Source organism: Oncorhynchus tshawytscha, linkage group LG21, assembly GCF_018296145.1.
Source record: "Oncorhynchus tshawytscha isolate Ot180627B linkage group LG21, Otsh_v2.0, whole genome shotgun sequence".
NCBI lineage: Eukaryota > Metazoa > Chordata > Actinopteri > Salmoniformes > Salmonidae > Oncorhynchus > Oncorhynchus tshawytscha.
The window spans coordinates 7803588-7813057 of NC_056449.1; the positions used below are offsets into that span (position 1 = coordinate 7803588).

The window sequence follows — 9470 nt, forward strand, 5'->3', positions numbered from 1 at the left end:
AGTGAATCTACCTCTAAGGTCCTCCTTGATTAGAATTTAGTATCCTTATTTTCCACACCAAATAAAATACATGCACCATGATGATCATTACAGCAAAACAATTCAGACATTCTAGTCACACTCATTGGTGCTTATTGGCCAAAGAAACCTTTCATTGGTAGGGAAGCAGGAAGAACCAGCCGCTCTCGGAAGGCCAGCCACTCCACAGGATTGTAGACGACAGCGGATGAGGAGGTAGCAATGGTTTTGAGCAGTTCAAATTTAATACCCCCTCCCCTTTGCTACAGAAATCCAGGTAAAAAAAACAAAAAAAACTCCCCACTCTCATAAAATTACAACAGCAGGAACCAATAAAAAAATGAAATGCATTTTTTTTACGCATTGAAGGGGGGGAAGGAGGGAGGGCAAGGACAGGATGAGGGGAAGAAATAATCTATTTTTTCTATATGCGAGGAGTGAGTCCAGAGTCTTCATCAGACCGTCTTAATCAGACCAGGGGGACGGTGGGTGGCAGCGAGTGAGGATTGCTGGGAACTTGCTGTTGTGTTCATTCAAAATGGAGGGGGAAAAAAAAAATCTATGAACAAAAAATATTTGAGTCAAGTCCAATCCAACCAGGGGAAGGAACCAGCACTCTAAGGCAGGGATTCATTCAGGAAGGGTTGTGTCCCTCTATGGATTGAAATAAAATTTCACTCTTCAGCCTGTGTGAGCGTTAGTGGAAGTGTGTGTATATGCATTTAAAATTGAATGTAATGTATATGTCTGTCCCCTCTCACTTGCTGCAAAAGATAAGTCATTTTTCTTTCCTTATTTCTTCATTCATTCTTGCAGGTTTTTTCCCCCTCTTTCTCCCCAATTCAGTTCCCTACTACCTAGTAGTCATCTAAATCGAAAAACTCATCATCCTCTGCCTGGTAATCTATGGCCTGGAAATCCACCCTGTACCGCAAGCATCCTGAGAAAGAGAGAAAGAGTCAATTATCCAGGTGAAGACTTCTGCTGGATTGAAGGGTCATTACGAATGTTAGGCTTTTGAATTTGATCTCATGCTGTGAACTACCTCTACAACATGACCATAACAGTGACTCCTACACTACCGTTCAAAAGTCTTGGATCACTTAGAAATGTCCTTGTTTTTGAAAGAGAATCAAATTTTTTCTCTCCATTAAAATAACATCAAATTGATCAGAAATACAGTGTAGACATTGTTAATGTTGTAAATTACTATTGTAGCTGGAAACGGCTGAGTTTTAATGGAATATCTACGTAAGCGTACAGAGGCCCATTATCAGCAACCATCACTGTGTTCCAATGGCACGTTGTGTTAGCTAATCCAAGTTTATCATTTTAAAAGGCTAATTGATAATAAAAAAAAAAAAAAATTGCAATTATGTTAGCACAGCTGAAAACAGTTGTGCTAATTAAAGAAGCAATGCAACTGGCCTTCTTTAGACTAGTTGAGTATCTGGAGCATCAGCATTTGTAGGTTTGATTACAGGCTCAAAATGGCCAGAAACAAAGTCATTTCTTCTAAAACACATTAGTCTATTCTTGTTCTGAGAAATGAAGGCTATTCCATGCGAGAAATTGCCAAGAAACTGAAGATCTTGTACAACGCCATTTACTACTCCCTTCACAGAACAGCACAAACTGTCTAGAATAGAAACCAGAATAGAAAGAGTGGGAGGCCCCGGTGCACAACTGAGCAAGAGGACAAGTACATTAGTGTCTAGTTTGAGAAACAGACGCCTCACAAGTCCTCAACTGCCAGCTTCATTAAATAGTCCCCGCAAAACACCAGTCTCAACATCAACAGTGAAGAGGTGACTCCGGGATGCTGGCCTTCTAGGCAGAGTTCCTCAGTCCAGTGTCTGTGTTCTTTTGCGCATCTTAATCTTTTATTTTTATTGGGCAGTCAGATATAGCTTTTCTTTGCAACTCTGCCTAGAAGGCCAGCATCCCAGAGTCACCTCTTCACTGTTGATGTTGAGACTGGTGTTTTGCGGGTACTAATTAGTGACGACTTGTGAGGCATCGGTTTCTCAAATCAACAGTTTTCAGCTGTGCTAACAATTGCTAAAGGGTTTTCTAATGATCAATTAGCCTTTTAAAATGATAAACTTGGATTAGCTAAAACAACGTGCCATTGGAACACAGGAGTGATGGTTGCTGATAATGGGCCTCTGTACGCCTACGTAGATATTCCATAATTAAATATATATATATATATTTAAATCAGCTACAATAGTCATTTACAACATTAGCAATGTCTACACCGTATTTCTGATCAATTTGATGTTATTTTAAAATGGACAAAAAAATGGTTCTTTAAAAAATAAAGATATTTCTAAGTGACCCCCAAACTGTTGAACGGTGGTGTGTTATAACCCTATAATAACAAGTGGCTGGTGCGGACTCACCCCGATGCCTCCAAAGCCCTTGACAAACTGGGAGCCTTCTTGACTCTTGTCTGTGACGATCTCCAGCGTGGCTCCAAACTTCTTGTAGTTGTTGGCGAACCACTCCAGCAGAGGCATGCTCTCAATCAGCTCGTGGTCCTGCCCAGTCTGTGAACATGCGCACACACCAAATGGACACAGAGAGCGCAAAGAAATGTTTACAAGAAAGCAACAAATTGAACCGGCCGAATGGGCAACTGTGTGTATGACACCAAGGGATAGAGAACAGGGCTTTACCTCCTTGTCTGTGAAGTGGGACTTGTCTTTCTCCTGCTCTGGTGTTAAATACAGAGTCTTCTCATCTGAAACACAAACGGCCAACGGAGACAGGGAATGAGAACACATATCAAATTTGATTTGTCACATACACATGCTTAGCAGATGTTAATGTGAGTGTAGCGAAATGCTTGTGCTTCTAGTTCCCGACAATGCAGTAATAACCAACGAGTAATCTAACCTAACAATGGTTTGTGTGTGTGTGAAAAGGGAGTGCGTCTGTAGCATTCTCTGCTCAGTTGTTCTACTTCACGGAGCAAGACAACATACTGCACATGGGGAGTATGTGTGTGTGTGTGTGTGTGTGTGTGTACCGTTCTCTGTTCCGATGCTCTCGGCCCCGTGCAGGCGAAGGATGTAACGCATGGTGTCCAGGTTCTCATAGACGATGAGGATCTCCACAGCTCCCATCTCCAGGGCTTTGAGTGTGTCCTCCACCCCAAAACAGTACTTCCCCGTGTCCTGACTTATCTCATCAAAGTAGCGCCCTGCAGCCAGAGAGAAAATGGGGGTGGGGGGGGGGGGATAAAGGGTCAAATAAAAAAGAATGAGTGACTGGGGGATGGAAATGGGGTAGCAATCATTATCACTCATCATTCACAATCTTCACTAACCCGAACAAACAAACACCGGACAAATGCAGGCACAGGCAAACATTCGCTGGGATAACCCAAAATCTAACCTCAACATGTGCCACAAACACACACCTATGAGCTTCTTTTCCTGGATGAACTTGACGTTGGAGAGGACCTCTGCCGACAGTTCGATGGCCTGGTTGAAGCCATTCTCTCCTCCATACGAGATGTCCACCAGCTTCAGAATCTTCGCCTGTAACCTCTGCGCGCGCGCACACACACACACAAACCAGGGGTTAGTGTGCAGTGCTATGCATTGCCACTAAGAATGAGCAAATCCACAAGAGGAATTGCACCAAAAAGCATCAGTCTGACAAAGGACTGACTGATCACAGTAAGGATCGGCGCAGCATAAACCATGGATCATCTCAAACACACACTTACAGGGTCAAACATGTCGGACTGGCTGAGCTCAGTCTTGAAGTCGGCAGACCCTGCTAGGACCATTCCAGCAACGTTGACCTTGTCGTTGGACACATAGAGCTGGACAGCTGTCTCAGCCACCTTCCTCACATAGTTATGCCTCTTCTCCATCCTCAGACGGGCAAACCGCAGAGCAGACTGACCTCCTCTGCCTGACAGAGTGAGAGAACGTTAGATGGATAGAAAAGTAGTGGTGGGGGATAATTTATTTTTTTGATCAATTGTTCTTATTTGAAATCTCTTATGTTCTTGTTCTTATGTCCGGCTGTGTCCGTGTGTGTGTAATGAGCGGAGCGTACCGTGTTTTTTGGGCAGGTCCACTGTGAACTTGTGCAGCACCTCTCTGGTGTTCCCCTGGAGTGTCCCGAAGAGAGCCCCGCTACCATCGATCACTATGAAACCAAACTTACTGTCATCGGACAGCAGGGCCGTCAGTGCCTGGAGAAAGGGAGAGAGTAGAGAGGGAAAAAGACAGAGGACATTTTCATTACAATTTCATTGCCATTAAACATCCACAAAGAGGAGACATACAGTGCCTTCTGAAAGTATTCAGACCTTGACTTTTTCTACATTTTGTTGCGTCACAGATCTGGGGAAGGGTACAAACATTTTTGCAGCATTGAAGGTCCACAAGAACACAGTGGCCTCCATCATTCCTATACGGAAGAAGTTTGGAACCACCAAGACTCTTCCTAGAGCTGGCCACCAGGCCAAAAACTGAGCTATTGGGGGAGAAGGGCCTTGGTCAGGGAGGTGACCAAGAACCCGATGGTCACTCTGACAGAGCTCTAGAGTTCCTCTGTGGAGATGGGAGAACCTTCCAGAAGGACAACCATCTCTGCAGCACTCCACCAATCAGGCCTTTATGGTAGTGGCCAGACGGAAGCCACACTTCAGTAAAAGGCACATGACAGGCCACTGGAGACAGGCCAAAATGCACCTAAAAACTATGACCATGAGAAAAAAGATTATCTTGTCTGATGAAACCAAGATTGAACTCTTTGACCTGAATGCCAAGCATCACGTCTGGAGGAAACCTAGCACCCATCCCTACGGTGAAGCATGGTGGTGGAAGCATCATGCGGTGGGGATGATTTTCAGCGACAGTGACTGGGAGACAAGCAGGATCGAGGGAAAGATGAACGGAGCAAAGTAGAGAGATCCTTGATGAAAACCAGCTCCAGACCACTCAGGTCCTCAGACTGGGGCGAAGGTTCACCTTCCAACAGGACAATGGCCCTAAGCACACAGCCAAGACAACTCAGGAGTGGCTTCGACAAGTCCCTGAATGTCCTTGAGTGGCCCAGCCAGAGCCCGGACTTGAACCCAACCAAACATCTCTGGAGAAACCTGAAAATATCTGTGCAGCAACGCTCCATGTCCAACCTGACAAAGCTTGAGAGGATCTGCAGAGAAGAATGGGGGAAACTTCCGAAATACAGGTGTGTCAAGCTTGTAGCGTCATACCCAAGAAGACTCAAGGCTGTAATCGCTGCCAAAGGTGCTTCAACGAAGTAGTGAGGAAAGGGTCTGAATACTTATGTAAATGTAATGTTTTTTAAATGTTATAAATAAGCAGAGAATTCTAAGTAATTGTTTTTGCTTTGTCATTATGGGATATTGTGTGTAGATTGAGGGAGGGGGGGACAATTTAATCAATGTGTAACAAAATGTGGAAAACGTCAAGGGGTCTGAATACTTTCCAAAGACACTGTACATATGTAGAGCTCCTACCTCAGTGTGGAACTTGTTGTCACAGAGGTACAGAGAGGTGTTGATGGGTTTAAAAGGCTCAAAGTCTATGTTGACTTTCTTCTCTTTGCCCTCGTCTGTCACAATGGTCCCACAGTACACCACCAGGCCGTTAGGGGGCACTGCAAGAGAAAGATGGGACTTAACAGTCAACACAGGCAAGACCCAGTGACCCTTAACCTCTCTAGGCTAGGGGGCGGTATTTTCACGTCCGGATGAAAAGCGTGCCCAAAGTAAACTGCCTGCTACTCAGGCCCAGAAGCTAGGATATCATATTATTAGTTGATTTGGATAGAAAACACTGAAGTTTCTAAAACTGTTTGAATGATGTATGCGAGTATAACAGAACTTATTTGGCAGGCAAAACCCAGAGGACAAACCATCCAGGATTTGTTGTTGTTGTTGTCACTCTTTTCAAAGGTTTTTCTATGTGGATCTATATTTCTAAGGCACTTGCTTGCAGTTCCTATCGCTTCCACTGGATCTCAACAGTCTTTAGAAATTGGTTGATCTTTTTCCTTTGTGTAATGAAGAAGTAGGGTCGAGTCTAGTGTACTGTTGTGGTTTGGGCGTGCGACCTGAAAGCTTGCTCCACATTGTTTTTATCCGCTATTGAACGCAGTTTATCCCATCTTAAATGTTATTGATTATTTAAGTTAAAAAATACCGAAAGTTGTATTAGTAAAGTTGTTTGAAATGTTTGGACAAAGATTACATGTAACTTATTAGATATTTTGTAGCCATGTTGCGCGAGTTGGAACCTGTGTTTTTCTGGATCAAACGCGCCAAATAAATTTACATTTTGGAGATATAACGACGGAGTTAATCAAACATCCCAAATGGTCCTTTTGTTCATGGGACATATTGGAGTGCCAACAGAAGAAGCTCTTCAAATGTAAGGCATGAATTATATTGTTATTTCTGAGTTTTGTGTCACGCCTGGCAGGATGAAATATGATTGTCTGTCTGTTTGATGGAGCGCTGTCCTCAGATAATCACATGGTTTGCTTTCGCCGTAAAGTCTTTTTGAAATCTGACACAGTGACTGGATTTAACAAGAAGTAAAGCTTTAATTTAGTGTATTGCACTTGTGATTGTATGAAAGTTAAATATTTCTAATAATTTAATTTGAATTTGGCACTCTGCCATTTCACCAGATGTTGGCCAGGTGGGACGCTACCATCCCACCTGCCCATAAGAAGTTAAGAGATATACACAACTAACAAGAAAGAGACATCCTTGCTGTAGCTTTGGAGTCCACTATGAGGAGGTCAAGGCTCCTAGCACAGATACATGACGACACACTTAGTTACATTTGAACACAAATCACTCACCCTTATTGTATAGCTTTAGTCTCTGCTGTACAGAGGTAATAGCCCCGAGCACAGAGAGCCTGTTGACTCTGCTCTTGATATTGGAGGCTGTCCCAAACTCATCAGCCAACATCTTGGCCACTCTGGAGATCTGGTCCTTAGGGGGAATGATCAGCGAGATCATACTGGTTCCATTACTGAGGAGAGAGGTACAGATAGTGTATTTACACAACCTTGTGTAAAGTGTGTGTTTATGTAACTGTCTTAGTCATATCAATCTCTGAAAGGAAGGAATATGCTCTCAATCAAAACAAATCTGCCACTCATCAACCCCCCCCCCAATCACCCTCTAATATTACCTGACCCATATCTATCCTTGTAACACACACCTCCACTTTAAAACAGTCTGACACCAAACATTACTGTCTGAAAGGGGAGGGGCACACAGTCCCATACAGAACAATAAGTTCTGTCCTTGACACCAACGACTGCACTAAAACCCCACCGTGCCACATTCACTACCAGTTAAAGGCAAACCAGCGAGCCATACATGTAGACGCTGCATACATACAGGTAGTTGGTTAGTGAATATAGGCCAAATTGTCAACCGTATGTGTATGTAGCAGAGGATTCTGTGCCAGTGGACAATAAGAACACTTCGGGGGCAAAGCGCTCCCATTTGCCTAGTCACACTGCCGAGTAAGCCACATAGCTAGCTTTGTCAAACTACTTATCTAAATGAATATGGATGACCGCTAGCTAACTACACACATTGTCAACAAAGGAATAGGAAATGGCAGTCGTGTGCCTGCTGCTTGCTACTCAAACATATTGTTGCTTTAAGCCTTCCACTCCCCAATACAAGACATGCTCAATGCTGTATCTTGAAAGCAAGCCAACATAGCCAACAACTGCTTTATCTATCGCAGCATATGGGAACATACTGGTGTCAGTTAGGTGCAATTGTACTGGTTTGCACAAAGACCAGTCCATGGGAAGATAACGTTAAGTTAAATACAATTCTGTTTCAACTTACTGTGCCAGTGGCACCACATGTGGCCAAAAAAGACAACTTGCTCGGGACTTTTCTTGATGACATGATGTTAGCAGAGGAAGTTGGTCTACAACAGACCCATGTTTGGAAAGTCAGTTAAATATTAAACGATCCTCTAGATATTTTGTCTCAAACCCCCCCTGTCACAATGACCAACCGTCCTGCCCACTGCCACAGTACTGGCAGTTAAGTTTAAATTTAGCTTCTGGCTTCCCAATGACTGTTTTTGTGCAACCCAATACAATTGAAAACAAGGCTAGTGTATACTGTACACCCGCGTTGCTAAAAGCACCTAGTCGTTGGTGTGATATACAAACGACCCCGCTGTTCTAAAGACCCCATCCACAGATGCCGGCATTTTCGGCTAACATGTAGCTAACTGGCTAACTAACCCGGACAGAAATACACACAAGTAACCGAGCTAGCTACAAATAACACGAATGGCATCATACTAATTATACGACACAAATCGAATATTGGTAGGAACTAACGTAATTTCCAATGTTGACTGTGTTAATAGTACGTTAACTGGCTAGCTAGTACCACTCCCAAAATTCGTCCTCGCCTATCCAGCTGTCCATTCAGGTCTGCATATCTCCGTCTCCCTCCGACACCCAGTGATACGTCCTGTATCGTGTGCCCATTTCAACCACGTACCCTCGGGCAGCTTCCAAACTTTTAATCAACTTCTTGATTTTCCATATCTCCACGTTCCTGTCCGCTGCGTTAGGGTCGTCCGCCATCTTTCCTGCTGTAATCACTTCAGCACCTGAAAGAGAAGAACGTCAACTAGTTGGCTAACGTTGCATCAGCCGCGAACAAAAAGGATAGATTTAGCTAACTTCACAAGGTTCAGTGACCGGATTTTAGGTTGCCAGTTGTGTGTCTACCTCTCTGAGCTAGAAGGGGTGTCCGAGAGGGACCTGACCAGTGTGGTGGACCGACCGGGAGGAAAGACTCTACGCCGCTGCTGTGTCAGTAAAGTGCGCGGAAAAACTAGGCCTACGCACTCTTCCCAGGCCCTAGTGTCCACCCCATTCATTGTCTAAAGTCGCAACCCGACCTAGTTTCAACTCTCTTCCTCGAGAAAACGTTAAATCATCCAAATGTCAACTGGTTCCAAACCCTTTCATTTACAAAAACGACGAAGATACCGTACCTGCCTCCGGCAAAGCCACTCCGGTCTCTGCGCTACAGCTGCCGCTCTAGTTCGGTCGTCGGTGAAATGACGTTGTCCACTTGCCTCTCCTGCCGGTTCCTCTCTACCACACTCCATAGGCTTCGCGTGGTGAGATCGGGGCTCACTTGTGGGACTTCCTGGAAACGTAGAAACACTGAGGTAAATTTCTGGTTGGTCAAAACTCTATGTTGATCATGGATATCTATACGGTGATTGGAGTGATTCAATATTATACGAAGATGGGCGGGGATATCTCAAAATGGTTCATATGGGATTTGTAGTCAAAATTATAATTTGTTATTCATCTCAATTTAAAGTTCTCCTGAACTTCTTTAGTGACTATGATGGGGAAAAAAACGTTTTTTTAGTTTAACG

General features: G+C 44.0%; 1 protein-coding gene across 2 annotated transcripts; it reads right to left on the bottom strand.

Moving 5' to 3' along the window:
- Nucleotides 1–241: 241 nt before the first annotated feature.
- LOC112220821 (eukaryotic peptide chain release factor subunit 1-like) lies at nucleotides 242–9226 on the bottom strand. Of its 2 annotated transcripts, none has more exons than XM_042303004.1 (11): nucleotides 9075–9226; nucleotides 8573–8684; nucleotides 6883–7058; nucleotides 5531–5670; nucleotides 4096–4234; nucleotides 3758–3948; nucleotides 3446–3575; nucleotides 3053–3226; nucleotides 2700–2764; nucleotides 2424–2570; nucleotides 242–959 (listed from the first exon to the last, which is right to left on the bottom strand). In XM_042303004.1, the coding sequence occupies exons 2-11, from the start codon at nucleotides 8656–8658 to the stop codon at nucleotides 876–878; spliced, it is 1332 nt and encodes a 443-aa protein (XP_042158938.1). In that variant the 5' UTR covers nucleotides 8659–8684; nucleotides 9075–9226; the 3' UTR covers nucleotides 242–875. The 2 variants fall into 2 exon arrangements, with proteins under 2 accessions (XP_042158938.1, XP_042158937.1); XM_042303003.1 differs by lacking the exon at nucleotides 9075–9226 and adding an exon at nucleotides 8806–8955.
- Nucleotides 9227–9470: the final 244 nt, after the last annotated feature.

Coding starts and splice junctions, on each gene's coding strand:
- LOC112220821 (XM_042303004.1), bottom strand. CDS start 8,658: ATGGCGGACGACCCTAACGCAGCGGACAGGAACGTGGAGATATGGAAA. Junction 4,235..5,530: donor ACAACAAGTTCCACACTGAG/GTAGGAGCTCTA, acceptor CCCTTTCTCCAG/GCACTGACGGCCCTGCTGTC. Junction 3,576..3,757: donor AGTCCGACATGTTTGACCCT/GTAAGTGTGTGT, acceptor GCGCGCGCGCAG/AGGTTACAGGCGAAGATTCT.